This window comes from Pleuronectes platessa, chromosome 10 (genome assembly GCF_947347685.1).
Source record: "Pleuronectes platessa chromosome 10, fPlePla1.1, whole genome shotgun sequence".
Classification (NCBI taxonomy): Eukaryota; Metazoa; Chordata; class Actinopteri; order Pleuronectiformes; family Pleuronectidae; genus Pleuronectes; species Pleuronectes platessa.
Window position 1 is genome coordinate 8730727 of NC_070635.1, and position 21888 is coordinate 8752614.

At 41.2% G+C, this 21888-nt stretch overlaps 1 protein-coding gene across 3 annotated transcripts; it reads right to left on the minus strand.

Moving 5' to 3' along the window:
* Positions 1-465: 465 nt before the first annotated feature.
* On the minus strand, positions 466-20154 carry znf574 (zinc finger protein 574). Of its 3 annotated transcripts, XM_053433469.1 has the most exons (12): positions 20018-20154; positions 17647-17810; positions 15945-16016; positions 14263-14420; positions 8049-9219; positions 7744-7958; positions 7253-7432; positions 6919-7013; positions 5135-5229; positions 3371-3519; positions 2606-2893; positions 466-1404 (listed from the first exon to the last, which is right to left on the minus strand). In XM_053433469.1, exons 3-12 carry the CDS (start codon positions 15985-15987, stop codon positions 844-846), a joined length of 2955 nt encoding a protein of 984 aa, XP_053289444.1. In that variant the 5' UTR covers positions 15988-16016; positions 17647-17810; positions 20018-20154; the 3' UTR covers positions 466-843. The 3 variants fall into 3 exon arrangements, with proteins under 3 accessions (XP_053289444.1, XP_053289446.1, XP_053289445.1); XM_053433471.1 differs by lacking the exon at positions 15945-16016; XM_053433470.1 differs by lacking the exons at positions 17647-17810; positions 20018-20154 and adding an exon at positions 17439-17599.
* Between the last annotated feature and the right edge of the window lie 1734 nt (positions 20155-21888).

Below are 21888 nucleotides of genomic sequence, written 5' to 3' on the forward strand. Positions count from 1 at the left end.
ACTTAGATCATATTATGCCTCTTCTCTTCCAGACACAAATGGGATCATTATTTTTGATAACTATACAGCAAGTGCTGGATAATTTTATTACACTACTTGCCACTGCATAATGCTACACTTCAGCTAAAACATCATAAATCTTCTCGTATCAATGTTATTACTGTATTTAATTAAAGCATAAACCAATCGATATCATAATGTCCTACAAATTATTGGAACATTAGAGTTGATCTATACACGCAGTTGAGCTTCATTCTGCCTTCCACCGACATTAGCGTGCACGTGACAGCGGAAACAAAGCGATCTGAGAGGCTGCCCAGTGACGGGCGCTGAGTGGTCGGTATATTTCTCAGAACCCTTATTGTTTGTCAAAAGGCAGAAGTGGCAATTTACAGCAGGACCAATAAAGTCCATCTCAATGCCCTCGTGTCATCCCCCTTGTTAAATGATTGACGCTCGCAGATGTGAAAGCTGAGGCATTTTATTATAAAGAAAGCAGAAGACGATTCACAGGCCACCACTGGTCTCCCCTAATAAATAGAGGCTGTAAATACACTTCTATATACAGCGCAGGAACAATTTCACAACCTATTTTCAATGGGTTTGTAAGAACAGCTTCAACAAGGATGTTAAATTAATTCTATGCTCAAGAAAAGCTGTAAATTGGTTTCACTTCACAAGATGGGACTTTTTTTAAACTGGCTTAGAATCTATCAAACTATGAATACAACATAGTGAATGCATAACCTACAACTACCACACTTTTCACTCCACCAACAATCTATATTCTCAACTAATCTTCCATTCTGTCTTCTCCTGTCCATGATAGTCTCTCGTCTGTCTTCATACAGTCTCCTCCACGATGAACTCGATGGTCTGCTGCGGCGACTGGCCCGTCCCCACCATGGTGATTTCATTTCCATCCATGGTGATAGTGGGCAGGATGACAACCTGTGAAGTCCCTGCCATGCCGAGCTGATCAGATGGGATCATGACCGTCTCGGTTCCTCCTTCGCCCCCCTGCAGGACGTAGATCGTTTGCACTGAACCAGAATCCATATCCCCTGTGGCGGCCAGAGAAGAAAGAACCTTGGCCCCCTCCAGCACCTTCTGGACCTGGGCGGCCTCAGCGGCTTGCGCTGCCTCCTCCACGGTTTCCAAAGGCACGTCTCCGTGTTGCCGCATGTGCTTATCCAGGTTTGAGCGCGAGCGGAAGGCAGCTACGCAATGGGGACAGGAATAGGGCTTCTCACCACTGTGGGTGCGGGCGTGCTCAGTGAGACGCGCAGCCACACTGAAAGTCTTGCCACAAAGCCAGCAGCAGAAAGGCCGCAGGCCACTGTGGATGCGCTCGTGGTCCCGCAGATGGGGCAGCTGGCGGAAACGCTTGCCACATGTGGTGCACTGGTGGAGAGAAATGGGATATGGGAAAAGGGGAAAGTGCAAAAAATATGAGAACGATAAAAGGTTGGCAGGAAAGTGCAGTTTTGTTCACAACAGTGCCAGTGCACAAACTCGACTGCAATTAATATTTTCTGAGACCTTTCTTTATGTTTTTTCTGCAGAGGCAGCACTTCTGGTGGGGAAAGAGGAAGAGCAGCAGAGAGAAGAGGATACGGGGAAAGACAGAGAGGGGAAAAGATACAGTGCAATAAACAACAATTTGTAAATTGTCAATAAATCTGCAGATGAATTTCTGAAATAAATCGATCGCTTGTCATGAAAGCATCAGAGCCCTGTTTAAATAAAGTCCATTACAATGTCCTTGAGATCTGAAGCTAAAGACTTCATATGTCATGACAACTATAATTTACATTTAACAAGCTCCAACCAAATTTTGTGCTTGATAGATGACTTTCAACAAATTATATATGGAATACCATTATGTTGATCAACTAATTAATCAACAGTGGAAAACAAATGAGCAATAAAACAAAGGGATTTTTAATCAATTTCCTGCAGCCCTGCTAGTTGTAGTTCACATCTGCCCTCGGATTAGAACAAACAAAGCAAACACTTGATTAAACCTGACACACAACCAAACACTTTGACTCCCAACAGAGATGCTCAGATTGAAACTGTCATTTCTGCTATTTCTCTGTGAAATAGAGTTTAGTCATATTTACATTTCCTGTTGAGACTGAACTGACTGTTTATCATTTAAATTAAACTCCTCCCTATTAGTGCCTCATAGTTTGAGGACCTCTGCTCCTTGAACCTCAATCTTTAGCATGGCTGGCAGATATAGCTCAAAGCAAAGCCACACATTAAAATCAATTTCTGCAGCCCTACGTGCCGTGATGGGCTTGGGTGGGTCTATAGTTGATGTCCTGCCTCGTCACCAGAGCAGCAGAGAGAGGGAGAGAGTCCGAGAATAGTAACAGGCACAGAGGGGAGCTGACAGGCCCTAACTCAGCCCTGCCATTAATCACAGGTACACAGGGAGGAAAGAAACACCCATAGGACACACACTGCTCAAATGGCCATGGTCCACAACCAGAGAAAATAGCCACAGCTATGAACGGGTGTGATCATGGAGGTGTGGGAAAATACAGGTGTTAGCTTGGTGTAAAAAGGACAAAATCCACAACATCCTGTTTCCTACCTCAAACGGCCTTTCATCCGTGTGTGTCCTCATGTGAACAGTGAAGGTGGAATTGTAGGCAAATTCTTTTTGGCAAATCTGACAGCGGAAGCGGGGTCGGTTTTTGGACTTGCTGAGTGTTCCCTGGAAATGCGCCAGCACATGCTCCTCCAGGGCAAAGTTGGAGGTAAATCGGCGGCGGCAAGGCCTCACTGGGCATTTGAGTGGTGTCTGGCCCGTGTGGGACAACCGATGGAGGTCAAGGCCCTCTTGGGTCATGCAACGGTGACCACATAGGTCACACTCGAGCTGCGGGAGAAATAAAGACAGTAAGAAAAACAGGGAGAGGGAGAGTGGGGGAGTTAATGAAAGGAGGAAAGGTTTGTGTCAATTTCTGACATAATCACACTGGTGAGTTATTTTTGATAACCTGTAATCCATGAAGACTGGCGTTTGTAAAAGCACACCTCTTTATCAAATGAACAAATTGGCAGCGATGACATATTGTATTAAGAAAGTCAATGTTCATGACCACAGACTGTTTGGTTCGATTTCTTAAATTTGATTTATGAATTAAAGTTTGATGAATCACCAATTGATGGCCAAATTTTTTCACTGCTCTGGTTTGAGAAAGATCAAAATCAGTCCAATCACTCTACTCTACTTGATTTATTCTCAACAACACATGCTGTCACTTCATATTTTTTCATCTTTCGCTCTCTAAATTTATAGTTGAAAGTAAAAACAGGAGTTGAAAACAGGAAAGTGACCGTGTGTGTTGCTGACCTGTCCAGTGCAGCGTCCACGGCCCTGACCCCGTCCGCGGCCAGCATTCCTCTCCTCCTCTGTGGTCGGACAGCGCTGCAGGTGGATCTCCAGAACTGACTGGTTCACAAACTGGGACAGGCAGTGAGGACACGACGCTGGCTGCTTGTCTGTGAGGAAGCAGAGTCAGGATCGAGACAGATGGTTGTATTATCTCCTCCATTTCAGAAGGATTAGAGTTGGAAAGATGAAACAAATCTAAAATGTCTGTCTAATGAGTTCTATTCCTAGCAACACAACACTGAGTGAAGTTAAGAAAGAAACAGTCATTCATCACTTTGGCTAAATCACTTTGGAAGCAGTGAAACTACTTGAAAATACCACATGACTAAACAAAAAGGTCATTTCTGAAAAAAAACTAAAGCTTTGACATTTGTGTTCATACAATTTGATCTTGTTCCATCATAAGACAGAAGCATAGCCTTGTTTGCCTTGGCAGAGGTATGAGCTCTACTGACTTCCATTCATTTTTGAAATCATGAAAGATTTCAAAAGCAAAAGTGTGAATGATTTCCTGGTTGTTGCTTTTCAAGAGACATGATTTGCTGTTTTTGTAAAAAATAAATCAATTAAACTCTTTTTCACTTGTTAGAAAAATATGACTTTTGAAAATGAAACCTTGGGCTCTTAGCAATTTTTATGTTTTTTCACTGTCAATATAATCATTGACAGATAAATCTATTATGCATAGATCCACAACTGTTATTTGCAGTCATTATATGATTGGGTTGGTCACATTCCTAAGTAGCTGATTAGTAGTTTACTCTTTGGCTTGAAGGTATATAAACGATTAACAGATTGTCGAAATTGATGCCCAATAATTTTCTGTCAAACTAATCAGTTCGTCCATTTATCTTTTCAGCTGGGATTAGTTGTATTTTGGCAAATCAGACCTGGGTCAATCTTGAAAACCTGGCTGGGAAATCGCTGACACTGATGGTTCATCAGTATGTCCATAGGTCGTCATGCCAACATCTGGCAATCTGCTAACCATCTGCCATCTGTGCCGTCCATCCCAGGGGGCGCTCCACTCTACTCCCCATTGGACCCTCTAATTAAACCTTTAATAAAGACAATCTCAGCCTATGGCCCTGGACTGATCAATGGATCAATCTCTCCAATCATCTCTCTCAGAGGAGTCACGTACCTCTGACCCCTGATGCACGCTGACTCTTCAGGCTTACCGCCAATGCCCCCCCCCCCCCGATTAAGATGAAGTGTCAACATGTTGACCTAATTCATTTACCTCCACCTTCCTCTTCCATCCCACATGGGAGACGGATCAATGGAAAGTCATTGACCTAATGCATCAGAGGAACAATGTACACATAACTTGGAAGTATGTTTGTAGATAAGCACGGAGGGCCACCCAGGCGAGCTGGTGACGGCATTTATCGCCAACATTGCATCAATCAATAGGAGTTCACGGCAGGTTGTTCTGATATGAGCACCTTATCTGATTAGTTTCCATTACAAAGAGACACATGGGATTGCATCAGATTCCTTGATATGTTCATCACAATCTGTAACCTTGAACATAGTCACACGTTCCTCAGAGAACCCGGCACAAAAATGTGCCTTAAAAACACAACTAAAAACATTTAATGACCAGAAAAAACTTCCCTCATCCCACCTGATTAAAGTCTCTCATCTTTAAGTTACTCCTGCTGAACATAAAAGTACGGGGATGATAGATATATGCCGGGCTGAGCCCTGAAATCTCACCTTGGTGAGTGAGCGAGTGCAGATCAAGATCTTTCCTTCGTGTGAAGGCCTGTCCACATTCTGGGCAAGGGAACGGGTGGCTGGTGTGGAACAATCTATTTAAAACAACAAAAAAAAATGTATGCACAAACACAAGTAAGATATTTTAACAACTCTACAAATGATTTAAGCCACTATACATTTATATTTCAAAGCTGAAATTACAATGAAAACAGGCCCAGATGGAAGAGAAGCAAAAGGCCGGCCTTAGAAGTACACAGGGATTACTGTGGGCGATGTACAATAACATACATAATTAATCAAATGAAAATTAAACCTAAACCCCAATATATAAAATGTCCTTAATTAAAGACTTATAATAAACCTAAATAAACGGGTGGAGAAAAGTCATGTTTTGGTTTAAGCTGCTGCCCTGAATGTGACTTGTAGGCGGATTTCTAGAGAATATGTGCTTAGCTGTGCTTCAGGTTAAATAAGGGGCATTAGCTGAGTGTATAAGGGCTGGAGATAAAAGAACAGCAGTAAACTGGGAGGAGTCAGAGTGGAGACTATATTTATCCATTGCATAATGTTACGCTGAATTCAACCTTCGGGGAGGAGGAAAGTGTTATGGTGTATTCACCTAATGCTGCATTAGACCTGCTTTCACAGCACGGTGAAAAAAAGAAAAACACTGGTTGTTTTGCAGTTTCTAATAATCGGAACAACCACAAATTATGTAGAATGCTTCACTAAATGTGGAATTGTATAGTGTATTATTTATCATTTCATACTACTACAGGCACTGTTGTAGCAAAATACCTCGTCACACAAGTCACTTAAAGTAAAGCAGGAGGCTAGAGATGATGTGCAAGGACATCTCAAGGCCCGTGTGAGAGTCCAGGCTATTTCTATTCCCTGTTAAATAGACAATTGAAATCAATATTTCAGAGACAGCTGACCCTGAGACTACTGGGAGAATTAAAATTTCTGTCAGGGTTACCTCTACTTCCAGCCAGATGTTCTATAATGAGTAGGGCTGATGCTGTACGTACAGTATTAGTAGGTAGATAGGTGGGTAGAGATACACTGTTTGTACAGTATAAGTACTACACATAGGCTGACACTGACTGGAGCTTAAACAAGTTGTTAATTTTGAGGTTGCAGCTTCTCAAATTGAAAAGACGCTTCTAAATGGACAAAACAATCTTAACTCGAGCCCTTCTACAGCAGATGAGCAACATGTGAGCAAACACAATCTCCTCATGAGGTTGGTGACATTAAAATCTAATTATCTTTGGAGGTTTTCAAAAAAAAAATCCACGGATGTCTTTTTGGGAAGAACATATTTCTCTATTTTCTGACATTTTATAGCTAATAAAGAATATAACGGGAAGAAAGAACCATAAAGTTTTTATGATTCCTGCTTTTTCAGAAATAGTCTAACTAGTTAAAGCCTTGGTGAACTAGGTAGAACACAACCAGGCTCTTCAAACTTCCTGTGTTGTGATTGCATCTTAATTTCGTGGAACTCCGTCTGTCAATCATATGTAGCTGAGGCTCAAGGGCACCCAGACATCTCAGTTAGTCTGTGTGCTATGCAGCTTAAAGCTCTTGCTCAGTAGTCGGACACGGCTCATAGCTCCTAACAAAGGTGGGTTATCTAAATCCTTCCCAGAGATCTGTTAGGGTTCTGTTATTCTTTTGTATTTACACAACAAAAAGGGCTTGAAATTAAATGCTGACAGTTGTCTGACAAGTTTATGTCATTGCAACCCAAACCAGCTTAAAACTTATGTTATTACTTGTGATCGTTGAGCTGCTCCTCCGTGTTGAACCGTGAGGGGCAGTGAGGACACGAGAAGAGACGAGGAATTCCCTCGTTGTCCACAGTACACATCTGCATTGAAGGACACAGTCAAGGTCAATACAAAATTCACAGCAGATCGTCTAAAAAGACATCCTAACTATATGAACATGAAATTCAATGTTTTTAATTAGTTATCTTTATTTCAGAATAGCAATGCCAACCGACAAAATGACTGCCGACATCCAAATAAATATCTTTCATTTAAATCTTCTGTATAAATATTTTTTCAAATTACAATTGTGCCAAGTACAAAATGGAAGGAAGTGTACCGGTTTCCGTCCACGCCTGCGGCGAAGGTGAGTTGATGTGTGGATGCGTTGGTGTCTCTTCAGGGTGGCTGACTGGGAGAAGTTTTTGCCACAGCGGTCGCAGCTGTAGGGCTTGTGGCCCGTGTGGCTCATGCTGTGGCGCAGCAGGCTCTGGGAGTTAGTGAAGGCCTTCGAGCACAGCTTCACAACAATAATAATCAGAATTAGTGCAAAGGATATACTTTCAGCTCTATTAAGCACCTAGTACATTTTCATATGATTACATTTGATAGATTTGTAACTTTTCAAAGCAATTTCCACTAGGTGCATATTTGACAATGGAGTCCCTGTCAAATATAATGAGGTTGGAGGCTGAAACTGTGTCTGCCTCCTCTTCAAAGCGTTACGTCATCTTGTCAATGTCAACTGCATAACATAAATGACATTTACCTCAAAGCAAATTATCTCTCAGTCTCAAGAAAGGACACATTTTGATTAATTTCGATTGGCACCTTGCACGTGAAGAGCTTTTCTCCAGTGTGGCTGTACACATGTGTGCGGAGGAAGACACGCCGGGTGAAGGTCTTGCCACAGTAAGGGCAAACATGGGGTAATGGTGTCCGGGACCAATCCTGCAGCAGCTTTGCAGGTGGAGGTTGGTTGGTTTTGTCGGAGTCTTCTGCAGGGTTGTCCGAGTTCTCCTCCTTAATGCCTGAAACCTTGTTTTCTGACAACAACAAAAAAGTACATAAAAATCAAATCATCCCACTAATAAATACTGTAGGTTTTGAAAATGGGCAAAAGACATTCCACTTACCTTTGACTGCATAACCACCCCTCAGGGTCCTATAAATAGGCCTACGTCTCTTGGGACTAGGTGAAACTGAATCCCCAACAGAGGCAGACGGGGAAAGCAGCCGCTTTGAGGTCTGTGGGGTATCCTGAGTATCATTTGCGGCTGTTTCATCGCCAGTTTCCGCTCCGTCGGCCACCTCCATCCCTGATGTGAGGCCATGTTCTCTGCGGTGATACAGGTACTTGGTGGTGTTCATGAAGGTAATGCCACAATGGGTGCAACTGTGTAGTGGCCCTTTCAGGTCGTGCTTCTGCTTTCGATGGGCAGCCAGTCCTCCCTCATCGCTGAAGCTCTGCCCGCACTCAGTGCACAGAAACAACTCAGGCTGAGGGAAAGGGGAGGAGACGCTCGTGGAGGGTAGAGTGGCATCTTGCCCCAGCTCATCCATCCCATTGTTCTGGCTACACATTTCTAGTGTTGGTTTCGCTTCAGGAATCACTATCATCTCTTCCTCACCTTTCTGTTTGTGTTGCTTTCGGTGGTAAAGAAAGAGTGTAGTGTTGAGAAAGCTTTCCCCGCACACAGAGCAGCGGTGGAGAGCTTCCTCAAAGCCGTGTTGGGTCCTGCGGTGGGCCACCAGTTCAGACACCAGGCCAAAGCATGAGCCGCAGTCAACACACAGGAGAACGGGTTCAGGTTTAGGCTTTTTGTTTGCGCCTCTCTTCTTGGGAGACCATTCCTCTACATTAGCGGTTGAAGATGCCGCTTCAGTAGGAGGAGGATCAGAGCTAAGAGCGGTTATCTCTGCAAAAACAGATGCACAGGTCTCTGTGCCCTGCTCGATCTCTCCTTGTGAATCTGGTTTAAAGTTGAGAGAAGAAGCATCTTGATCTAAATTTGAAGCGGTGCTCTGATCTAGGCAGGTCTCTGCCTCAGGTGTAAAATCAGGTTTTAACTCAGAGGCAGTCTGCTGACATGCCCCTTCTTTACGGTGCTGTTGCCAAAATTCCAGGCTATTGAAAAGCTCATCACAGTCCCCACATTGGTAGAGGATCCTAGGCTGGTCTGCTGTCACTGTTGCATCAGCTTCAGTCTGCTTGAGTTCACTTTGATCAATTTGAACAGAGGAGGGTTCTTCTTGGATTTGAATCTGTTGAAGTGAAACTGTCCTTGATATATTTAACAGCTTTTGCTGCAAAGAGAAGGGAGGAAAGAGGAGAAACAAGGATTAGTTTAAATTTCTCTATGCAAAAATAAAACAACTCGGTTATATTAATCAAATACCTGTTAAGTCACTTCCACCTGCTGTGTTTTTCTTTAATTTTATCCTATCTGGCAGAAGGGGAATGAGAATCGAGTGCTGGGATACTGAGGTCAATTAGAGCAGCGTGTGTTTAGAGCCCAGGTTCCTCTGAGAGCTCCTGACTGCCAAGATAAGGCCTCAGACTGGACGATAACTATCAAAGGTTGAATGGGGTTTTACATTTGCTACTTTTATCCATTGGTATGATAAAAACTGAACGTCAAGGTCATAGTATAAGACAACTGGAACTGCATCAGATAACTGTTCGATGTCCCAAATACTCAACTTGCTCTTGTGTTGTTGCTTTGCAAGCAGTGTGGGAAGGAAATACAGAGTGTGTGTGTGTGGTGGTGGGGGGGGCAACCCAAGTTCAACCCAACAAATTTAAGACATTTGAAGGTCAGTCACAGTAGTTTGAATACGGTTCGTTCTCAAATGTAGCTAGCACTAAGAATGAGAGGGAGTTGGACCGTTTAGCAAATCAATCGCTTCTCTATCAGCCGTCAGTAACGGAGAAACTATGACTAGACGCCCAACAGCAAGGACAGACACAAACCAAAAGATATCAGCAACGATAATTTGATCCGTACGCCTTGATCACAGTCCGTTGTCTTGTGAGGGAGACTGAAGATTAAAACACTTCAGTCATACTTGGATCCATGCTACACTCTACCACAGCATAAATAACCAGTGATGTAAGCCTGTCGCACATGTATCAAACAATGTAGACACATGTCGACAGTCGTACATATAAATTCTGATATTAATGGAGCAACTTTAATGTGTCCCAATTTCCCCCTGAGGCTCAATTGAGTATTTCTGAAAATAAAATCTGTGATCCGTATCGGCCGATGCTCCTCCTAGCCCCATAAATAATGCTCGAGCACCCTTACACAAGACAGTGAAAGTTAAAGAGTGTGGTATTGGCCCGTTTAAGAAAAGGGATTTTTGACTCATGTGATGAGTGCAAGTGCTTTTTACTGACTTGACAGCTTTTGTGCAAAGCTCAGACAAAATCCGGCTTCCTGTCTACCCGACACCATCATGACCTCTCTCTGCATTGTTGAGGCTTAAGTTGTAGATAATACCCTACACACTAAAAACACAACCACACACAATGAATAGTTTACACAAGTGAGGCAACACGGCCCTAACTCTGTCCTGAAAGCTTTTCTGCCCATTCCCCACTTTTGTGTACAGATTTTAAATCACGAATAAAAAATATGATTAGCTAAAAAATGTTAAACTAAGAAAACAAAAGGATTTAAGCTTTTAAGCAGGACCTATAATGAATCATTCATGGAGAGCTTGTAATGGTGCCATATGTGGAGTGCATTATTTTAGTATGCTGATAAAGAAGTCTGGAGATGTAGCAGCCGAGTCACACACTGGTCCAAAGAGGAAATGAAGGAGTGAATTTGTGAGCACTCTGCTGCTATTTGAGACAAAACCAGCCATTGATTTCCATCAGTATCACATAATGTATAGAAAAATCATAATACACTGGCTAATGAAATGGGGATGTTTGCAATAAACCAGCTTAAGGCAAAGCAATGGCCCAGAAGCCATATGGTACATAAGTGTAATGTTTACCAAGCTAAACCATACAGGAGAAGGCCGATCAGCGACACATCAGGAGAAAAGCTGTCACTGACTGATTTCTCATGTTTCTCTACTGGCTTGCGACTCAAGATGCTATCAGTCTGTCATGAGAGTCACGGTCCTTTATGGATGTGTGTGGAAGACTGAGAGGGATGATGTCTAGGCACAAGCTCAGACAGCCGTGCCCTACTGCCAAACAGGGGGCAACGACTGCTTTTAACCCGGGGGGCTTTCAGAAATGGTCATGAGAGAGGCAAAAGAAAATATGTCAAAGTTAAACCGAATAAGTCGCCACATTATTCAACTTTCAAACTCTGCAATTCAGATGGCGTCTTCAAAGAGCTCTGAACTAATAGAGCTCAGCATTTCGATGAAATGCATCTCCAAATAATAGATTCCGAATCAGGACACGCATTGTAAGAAAAACCCTGAACACGATGCATTATGGAAACATCCACAGGCTTCTCAAATGCACTATGAGTCAAACAATAGAAATGCAAATAGATTAACATACCGAAGCATGCATTCAGTAGATGGAGGGAATATGCAGACAGATGAAAAGTTGTAGACCTCACCCAAAAAGGGCAACAGGGTAACCCCATCACAAACAGACAAAATATTTTTTCTATCCTCATGAAAACAAATTGTTCCCAGTTGCTGAAGCATGAGGAACAACCCGGTGATTCAGCTGGAGAACATGTAAATGTGGTGTCCTGGACGTCAGTTTGCCCTTGGACCTTTATCTGGGGTGTTTCCTGCCACTAAAGACTTAGCCATAGCATCTAAACATTTGTGTGCAGCGCCTAAACCAACGAAACGATTAAAACTATGCTGACACTTCTCTACCACCCTGGAGAGGAAGAAACATACTGCAGTGTGTTCCCATTAATTCTCTAGACTGTGGCGGCCAGCCATATTCTAATTTGTTCCACCTCAGTTTCATAATGAACGGAGCCAAAATGTATCACTTCTCATAATAAAATAAAAGATTCTCTAGCTTGACGTGTTTTGTTCTGTTGCTGCATCACATAGCAGCACTATTTGCCTTATGATAGCTTCAACAACGGTCTTTAACGTTTTTACCATCATGTCAGACCACATAGTTTCAGCTGAAGTTAGGCACATGAACTCTCACTCTTACGCCTGAGTGCCTGTCATTCAAAATTTGTTGCTCGAGAGAGACCTTCATGAGTGCACATACCGCCATAGATTGAATTAACTCTGTGGGAAACGCTGGCACTGGCATAAGGAAAGGACATTCCTTTTCAGAGACGTTAGTAAAAACTGGGCATCAATTTAAGAGGAGTGAAGAATTACATATTGAACCATCACATTCATTATTTCTTTCTGAATAGATCCAAGTGTTGCATTATGGATTGCTTGTAGCCTTATCATGTTGCTAGGCTACTGAGTTTTTTCAGGTCAGTTTAGTATGTCTGTCAAAGCTAATCAGCCTTGTTTGGATAGTCCAGTTTAAAGCGCAGGAGTTTGTGAAGGCGGCTGCAACATGTTCTGCTGCCATAGATCAGATAAATAAATGAAGAGTGAACACAAGTTCTTAGTGTAACCCGATGTCAACCAAGGAGAAAATCTGAGGGAACAGCCAGGAATTACACCTGTGATAGATGATGAATTCAAGAAGACCTAATTGTGAGATATGTTCAATTTCAGAGAAAATAATAGTATGAGAGAGGAATTGACTCCCTACACTAACTCAGTCAGCTGACCAGATGTCACAGTGACACTGAGCTTTCCAACTGAACAAAGATTTTGGAGAGTAGCCAAACACTGCTATGTTGTTAGATGGTTGTTGGAAGATTAGACAATTGCAGTTCAAAGCCATTCACTGAATTCTTTTTTTCTTTTTGATAATGTTATTTTGTTTGGCGCACAGTGCATTCACTCACAAAAATGTGCTTCAGGACACAGCACTCACTCAGACATGGGAATCTGTTTAGGACTTTGTTCACTTAATTAGTAAAGTGGAGATCACTTTATTTATTGCTGATGTCGGAGTGTAGAGTGACAACAACTAACTCTGTTGTGTTCTGACAAGAATTGTAATGATAGTCGGGGAAAGAAATGCATATCTTCACATTGACGCCAGATCAAAAGGCATGACTTACTTGTATCTCAGTACATTCATAACAGAGTTCAATCACGTACTATTTTCCTGTGACAGAGATGCAAGTTACACACACTGCGCTCTGCGCCAGAGGAGTTTTGTTAATCATTTTTTGATAATTAGAAAGTCTGGCTACTATTTGCCATTTAATCAACGTTCTCAGCAGCCCCACAGGTGTGTGATGATGTGTGAATCCTCATGCTCTATTGTTTATTTTCACATGTAAAAATAAACCCCTTGTTATAAAAAATTGTTTTGTTGGTTTTTTTAATCTGTCACAGACACAGTTAATGGTCGGTAAACAAGCCTCACCTATTAGTGAGAAAAGAAATTTAGAGTCAACATCCGTGTCGTATACTCTGAAACATAAAGCCCGATTAAAACAGTGTATGATCCACAATCTACTTTTAGCACTGCCACAGTTTTTCCCATTCCCCCCGTTTGCCTCACTAGTGACTCATTACTGATAGATAAAGTTCTCATGTGTTAAGTTGTCATTACACTAGACAGAAAGTAAGACCAGGTAGCACTTAGAATAACACTGATGACTGCACTTCCACTGTGCACTTAGTGTGATTAGAGTTCTGATAAATGTAAAAGTAAGATGAGTTGGTGATCTATATGCGTCTGTATAGGTGGGAGTCCAAATAGGAAAACATTGAAGGTGAAGTAAAGATCTCCACAGCTTAATTATTATTATTAGTCTATTTGTTTCCGTTGTTTATATTTTCTTTTTAACAAAGTTTTCGTTTAGGTTCCGTACTTGGTTAAATAAAAACTGAAGTGATGCATGTCAGTATAAAAGGTCAGTAATGATCACAGTCTAATCAAAGAGAAAATATATATACATGATATATATATATATATATATATATATATATATATCATCAAATATAAATACACTGCAAAGCTTGAAATGCATCAGTAAACTATTACAAACAACTTAATGGACTGGTGAGTGCTTTGATGAAAATCCCCATGACTATGATGAGCAGAAGAACATTGTCAATTTATGACTCATAAATTGTGGTCTCTATTTCATTTCCATGTATAATTCAGAGGCTTTTATGCAATCACACAGCTGGCCATTTCAGGCCCGACCATCATAATATTGATTTTTTTTCTTTTCTTTGCCCAGTTCTATTTTTGGACTCAACACAACCGCGTGGTAAAAATGAAAAATTGTTGACTGTGCCAGTATTTACCTGAGACTGTAGCACTGGAATAGTGACGGAGGTGCCTCCAGATGTGTTTGCCTGATCTTCTTCAGGGGTACATGTCAACTGGTGCTTGAGAACCTCTTCCAGAGTGTCGAACTCCTGGTAGCAGGGGAAGCACATGTACACTGACGAAGTCTCCATGGCTGCCGGGGGTGAGAAATCAAAAACATTTCATAAGAGACGCAGCAATGCAAATGTGTTTCAGATTTAAAAAAGGGCAACAGTTCACAAAACTTAGCATACTCTGAATATGAAAGTATGACCATAACGTGAGGCTTTTACAGATGCCTTGCCCACCAGTGCACTACATTGAAGTTAGGCTGTGAACATTGCCCTCTCCTGATGAAAAGAAGAGCCTGCATATATTAAGATGACAACAGCTTGGACTCAAGTGCCAGGGGGCTAACTCTGGGGTTGCCAGGATGACTCACCAAGCTCTGAGCATGGACTGATTGTAATTTTTGAGCTCATGCTTCTGCTAAAAGTTTTCAACGATCCATCCTACTCACTAGATAAGAATCACCAATCAGACGGTATCATTCACCAGCAAAACTCTGTTATGAAAGAGGAACCATACGATTCAAAGCAACATGCATCAGCATATTTGAAAAATATCATAGTAATTACTATTTTTGTTGGCAGCAACATAATTTAGCATACAGACTAAGAATGGTGAAAGTCTATATTTGAATTATTGTAGAGGAAACCAAAAACGCAATGTGAATTAGTTTGTGGAAGGTGGTTTTCTAAAAGTCTGTAGCACTCTGCAACAGACTCATTTATTTATACTTAAGATATAAACGGGTCCCGTGACTTTTAAAAAGGGCAACTCATATCCTATATTAGGTGATAATGTGTTGTGAACAGTGGAGTAAATTGTTTATTTAATGCTTCTTTGCTGCAGATGTGATTTAGAGAGTATTTATAGCAGCAGGACAATTATTGTTGGATCAACCTGAAAAACTAAGGTAATCCTATTTGTTGTAATGTATTAAGCTTCTCACTCAGTGCAACAGTGTGGCCCCCTGATGTGTTTAATCTGTTTTTGAAGAACAATGAAGGTCTATGTGACACAACGGAATACGCTTTATAAGGCTGATGCTGCACAGACATTACTCCTTTGTCAAATCGATTCATTGTAGAGCCGCAACTACAAACAGCTCTCATTATTGATTGATGTGCAGATCACTTATCTGGGTTAATTTTTTCATCCAACATGCTGAAAATAGGTTAATAATTATCCACAGACCCAGGTGACATCCAAATGTCAATCCAGACTACAAACATATTCAGTTTACTTTCACTAGCTCGTTATTTAGAATCTGGAAACAGCTATATTTAGTTTTGTATAAAAACTACTAACACAAGTATTCAGTTATAAAAAATAGTTTCTTGGTTAAGGGTTAGGGCTTTAGAGAGGTTGTGACTCAACTGATGATAATTTTGGAGGATGTAATTGTGCTGTTGAAGAGTATTATGTCATACAAAGAGACTTAGCCACCCTTGGTTCACATGAATAGGGTTATTATAAATAGAGAGGCCCGTCCGTATAAACACTCAACAATTCAACAGCGGCACAAGCTTAAATGTAAAACAGGCATCCAAGTCGAAAAGCTTTTTCTAAAGCAAATCCTGAACATTTTAAAAATCACACTCATAACAAATACCTGTGTTATCTGTTAAATCTCTATTGTCATCTTCTGCCGCCATCGGCACTTTGTCCCCACCAGGTCACAGCTCTGTGGAATAAATGCATTTTGAGAAACGGCTGGATTTCTAAAACGCATCATCTTTTAATGAAATTCAAATCTGCCAAAGAATGTGGTCCAGTGGACTACACTGAATAAAAAACAAGTGTTAAACCCTTATCATGGCTCTGAGGTCACACTAAAGCCAGATACATTCACAGAAGCATCTCTTCTCTCCGCTCTGGCTCTGCATCCAGACTGTGGTTCTTTTTTTGTCCCTAAAAATCAGAGCTTTTCCGAAAACAGCCGACAAAGTGTGAAATCTGAAAAACACCAGCTTGGCCTTTTAGTGTGTACAGGGAAAACGTTGCTTTGGAGAATCCCCATTATATTGATGGCCAAACAGATGGTGGCAGTAGTTACGCACTTCAATGCTTTATTGAAATAAATCTGGAAATAAAACTTCCAGATTTAAAAATTCACATTACTACGCCATTCCCAGTCAAGAGAATTACCCAGTTAGGTATATTAAGTGAACACAGCCAATTGCTGAAACTCCTGGTGTGGACACATGTCGTTTAAGCACAAGAGCAGCATTAGAGAGTTTAGCTGGATTAATGTGGATGTAGCCTCAGGCCATTTCACTGCTGCTGCTGTGTTTTAAAAGATGAATGTTCCCTGTCACACATTAATCTTTCTGGCTCCACTGGATTAACATGGAGACTCTGCTCTTTATTTAACCATCTCTATAATGAATTGCAGAATTGCATGTCCATTGACAATAGCTTTTTTTAAATGACCTGTCAATCACACGACTTGGACAGAGCTGATCATCATATGCTCATGGTCCATCTCAGGATCCCTCAACTCGAAGTGCGCTGACCCTGGCTCGGTCAAATGGCTGTCAGGTGAAAGCATGACTCTGCAAAGTGTGGACGGGTCAGATGAGGCCGAATCACAAACACTCAACCCCGCTGTCAGGGTCTCCTTTTACCTGCAAGTACCAGCGGAAGTGACTCCCCTGGAAAAAACGTGATTCTTAGTTAATATTTCTGCGCCACGAATGTTAATCCATGACACGCAAAATGGAGGATGACCTAACGCTAGCCAGCACTGTGTGTTTACTGCAGGGGGGGCGATCTGACTCAGAAGTGAACCAGTGGTGTCATGTCAGTCAGCATCGTCTTGAGCCTCCTCGTCTTGAGCCCGACGTCTGACCCTGAATGAACGACAGCTGCTCCGCTAGCCGTTAGCCGCCAGCTAGCTGTTTTCTGAGACCATTACAGCCTTGCTAACATAGCCACCTTTTTTCCTAGCGACAAGGCTAACGTGTCCCGCGGCGTGGTAGCTTAGCTCCGTCGCTAGCTCGTAAAGCTAATACAACGACGGTCGGAGCACGCCTCGATAGAAGCCGCCTCAGCCGGGTTAGCCTGTGTCTACACCCGGTTTGCCACTTGGGCCAGTCGTGCTTACTTTCTTCTACCAAGGAGAAGAAGAAGAAAAGACCCAAGAAGGCGGGCGGGATACGCTTCTTCGGTGGTATAATGGCGGCGACAGACTTAAGTTCGTATTGTCTGTCTCCCCCCGTTGAAATACTCCATACATTGAACCCAGCGTCTGGCGTCTCAAGCGAAACGCATCGTTCTTGTAAAATAAGTGAAATTTAATCAGAAAAACTCACCTCGCGCGGACGTTTGTTCGTTTGAGGAAACAGCAGAACAACTTCTGGGTTTCCTGGATGTTTGGCAGGCCTGCTCTGATTGGCTGCACCGGTCACTTCCTGGACCAATAGGAGTCAACTTCACATTCCACTGGAGGAGTTTGTACCGGAAAAACGCGCGAGAGCTGCAGCAGTGAGATCATAAAGTAAAGCTATAATACTGTGTGTTTTTATACTTTACTGTCATAATAAACTGCAGTAGTGAGACAGTAAAGTGTAATACTGTGTGATTTTATACTTTACTGTCATAAACTGCAGCAGTGCGATCTGAGCAGAACGTAAAACTGTAATATTGTGTGTTTTTATACTTTACTGTCATAATAAACTGCAGCAGTGAGATTATAAAGTAAAACTGTAATACTGTGTGTTTTTATACTTTACTGTCATAATAAACTGCAGTAGTGAGATCAGACTGTAAAGTGTAATACTGTGTGATTTTATACTTTACTGTCATAAACTGCAGCAGTGCGATCTGAGCAGAATGTAAAACTGTAATATTGTGTGTTTTTATACTTTACTGTCATAATAAACTGCAGCAGTGAGATCATAAAGTAAAACTGTAATACTGCGTGTTTTTTACTCTACTGTCATAATAATTTGCAGCAGTGAGATCATAAAATAAAACTGTAATACTGAGTGTTTTTATACTTTATTGTCATAATAAACTGCAGCAGTGAGATCAGAAAGTAAAACTGTAATACTGTGTGTTTTTATACTTTACTGTCATAATAAACTGCAGCAGTGAGATCAGAACGTAAAACTGTAATTCTGTGTGTTTTTATACTTTACTGTCATAATGAACTGCAGCACTGAGATCATAAAGTAAAACTGTAATACTGTGTGTTTTTATACTTTACTGTCATAATGAACTGCAGCACTGAGATCATAAAGTAAAACTGTAATACTGTATGTTTTTATACTTTACTGTCATAATAAACTGCAGCAGTTAGATCAGACAGTTAAACTGTAATACTGTGTGTTTTTATACTTTACTGTCACAATAAACTGCAGCAGTGAGATCATAAAGTAAAACTGTAATACTGTGTGTTTTTATACTTTACTGTCATAATAAACTGCAGTAGTGAGATCAGACTGTAAAGTGTAATACTGTGTGATTTTATACTTTACTGTCATAAACTGCAGCAGTGCGATCTGAGCAGAATGTAAAACTGTAATATTGTGTGTTTTTATACTTTACTGTCATAATAAACTGAAGTAGTGAGATCAGACTGTAAAGTGTAATACTGTGTGATTTTATACTTTACTGTCATAAACTGCAGCAGTGCGATCTGAGCAGAATGTAAAACTGTAATATTGTGTGTTTTTATACTTTACTGTCATAATAAACTGCAGCAGTGAGATCATAAAGTAAAACTGTAATACTGTGTGTTTTATACTCTACTGTCATAATAATTTGCAGCAGTGAGATCATAAAATAAAACTGTAATACTGAGTGTTTTTATTCTTTATTGTCATAATAAACTGCAGCAGTGAGATCAGAAAGTAAAACTGTAATACTGTGTGTTTTTATACTTTACTGTCATAATAAACTGCAGCAGTGAGATCAGAACGTAAAACTGTAATTCTGTGTGTTTTTATACTTTACTGTCATAATGAACTGCAGCACTGAGATCATAAAGTAAAACTGTAATACTGTGTGTTTTTATACTTTACTGTCACAATAAACTGCAGCAGTGAGATCAGACAGTTAAACTGTAATACTGTGGGTTTTTATACTTTACTGTCACAATAAATTGCAGCAGTGAGATCAGATAGTAAAACTGTAATACTGTGTGTTTTTATAGGATGTTTATTTGTCCTATTTGTACTGTTTTTGAACGATTCTTCTCCTCGGCCACATTTTATGCCACGATGACATTTTCATCTTGACTCTCAGCTTGACTTCAGAATGGAGTTTCAGTTTTTCATAACCAACCTATTTAGTGAATATCTTTTGCTCAAGGCTTTTCAAACTGTGGCAGCTTGTGTCCCATATGAATTCCCTTGAATGCCCATCTTCAAAGTATAACTCCTGTCAGATGTCTGAGAACAGGCGGCTGAATGGTGCTTCTCCATTCTGCCACCACCAACTATTATATTCAGAGGTCAGTGCAAGTATAGACTGGCCCACCCCACTCATTTCTGAGAATTACAAAGTGCCCGGCTGTGCCCCACTGACTCATTGGAAAGCTGAGCGGCTCCTCCAGACTGCTTAACGTGACTCCAAATGGTATTAAAGAGCCGGCCGGGCGCTCAGCCAGAGGGGCCGCAGCCACTCAAGCTCCACAGAAAGTGTACAATCTGAAAACACAGCGGAATAACATTACTCAACCTTGACACATCATATCACCATGATGAAGTCCTCGCAGACATGTTCTTCATTGAAGGTTGCGGTTCAGAGACTGCAGGTCCCCGGAGAGGACGGCTGTGTGGTCACGCGCCATTGATTACTCAGGATCTCTACGTGCACCTTCTTCTTCCTCTTCTTCTTTTCTCTTCCTCTCATCTACTTCCTCTGTTGCTGTGACATTTTTCTCTAGACCTGCTGTTCTTCAAAATTGCAGTTGTTGTGAGCCGTCGGAAAAAAACTATAGGGTTTGGATACCTCAGTCAGGTTTCAGCACTGTCTGTTGGTTTGTTTGTCAAACGAACCACTGGGCAGATGTTTTGGTGCAGAATCCAGGAATTTCTTTTTAATGTTGTAAGAGTTTTTTGCATTTTCTCTCCGATTTTTCAGGGAATAATTAATGGATCAAGATGAACAAATCATTCATGTTTAGGGAACAGATGTGTATAAGTGTTTGCATGCTAGTGCAGCTTGATTGTATTTGAGAGGACCAGGCCCCGGCAGAGTACGCCCTCTTCTGAGTGCCATTCGAATACATACACAATATATTCAGTTTTAAATATGTAACTGAACATTTCTGGACAAACATGAACATTGAATTATCTTTAAAGACTTTAAAGACTTTAAAGATTTTAAAGAGATAAAGATTTCTTTTCACATGATATTCTTTTTAGACGCTCATCCATCTAATATGCTGCTTTGGTTGAAATGGGCATAAAATTATGTCAAAATTCATAATAGGTTTGCAAAGTTTCCCTCCTGTGTGTCATGCAAAATTTGATGTAAAAGGTCTCCCTTAGGCCAATCACATATTTGAAGTGAAAAAAGGATAAAAGTCCAGCAAAGAAGAATTTCAAATTCCAAAATTAAAATAGTTCACGAATCACTGCAAATGTGTGGGTGGAATTCAAATGGGATGTTCAAACAGAATAACCTAAAATACCTAAGAATTTGAAGATCTAGATGTGTTTTGAAGAGATAATGAAAATTCATAACATCTTAATGTCCTGCTACAATTCTTAAATGAATGAAATACAACTTAAATGTATTTCATTAATTACATGTTAAGTAATTTCAATATTTGAAGTGTTTTACTTTTTGTTTGTAGAGGTTAGGATGCGTTATAAAGGACTTTGAGAGCCTCAGGAACAAGGGAGCCAAGGGCCCCTACATTGAGCCAAACTGACCCCTACACCACCCCCACCCCACCGCTACAATCACAAAGCTTTTGGCAGAGAGTGTGGAATGGAGCCTCGTCAGGTGGTTTCAAACCATGATGTCGTTGCTGTGTCGTACCGATCATAGAATTTAAGGGAGTTCTCACAGACTTGTCATCGCTATGGTGTAATTTACTCTCACCGAATTCTCTAGGAACCCCCCCCCCCCCCCCCCCCCCCCCCCAGCTCAGCTCGGGGGCCCCAGGCAATTGCTTGCTTTTCCTACCCTGTTGCAATACCCTTGTTTACTTACACTATATTTATCAATAAAACATGTAATTTGCCGCAGGCTGCTCAATGTGAAAAATTTAGAGGAAGCCGAGGCAGGATCTGTTCTTGCTGTGCAGTTACACTTTGGGATAGTTATCAAGGAGCTGTGACTCCCCAGCATATTTCCTTCATCCTCTATAGGCAGCACTATATCAATTGAAAGCGAGCTCTAGGTGAAGCTAAGGTTAGTTATTGATCTTTAAAGGACGTAAACTGACATTTCAGTGACCATGATTATTTCAAGAAAATGAAACAGGCCAGCGGCTGAAGCTGTTCATGCAGGAGGAAAATAAAGCTATTACTGAAGGTAGCTGGAAAGTTGAGAATTGATCATATTGCACCAGGTCATATGAGGATAGAGCTGAGCTG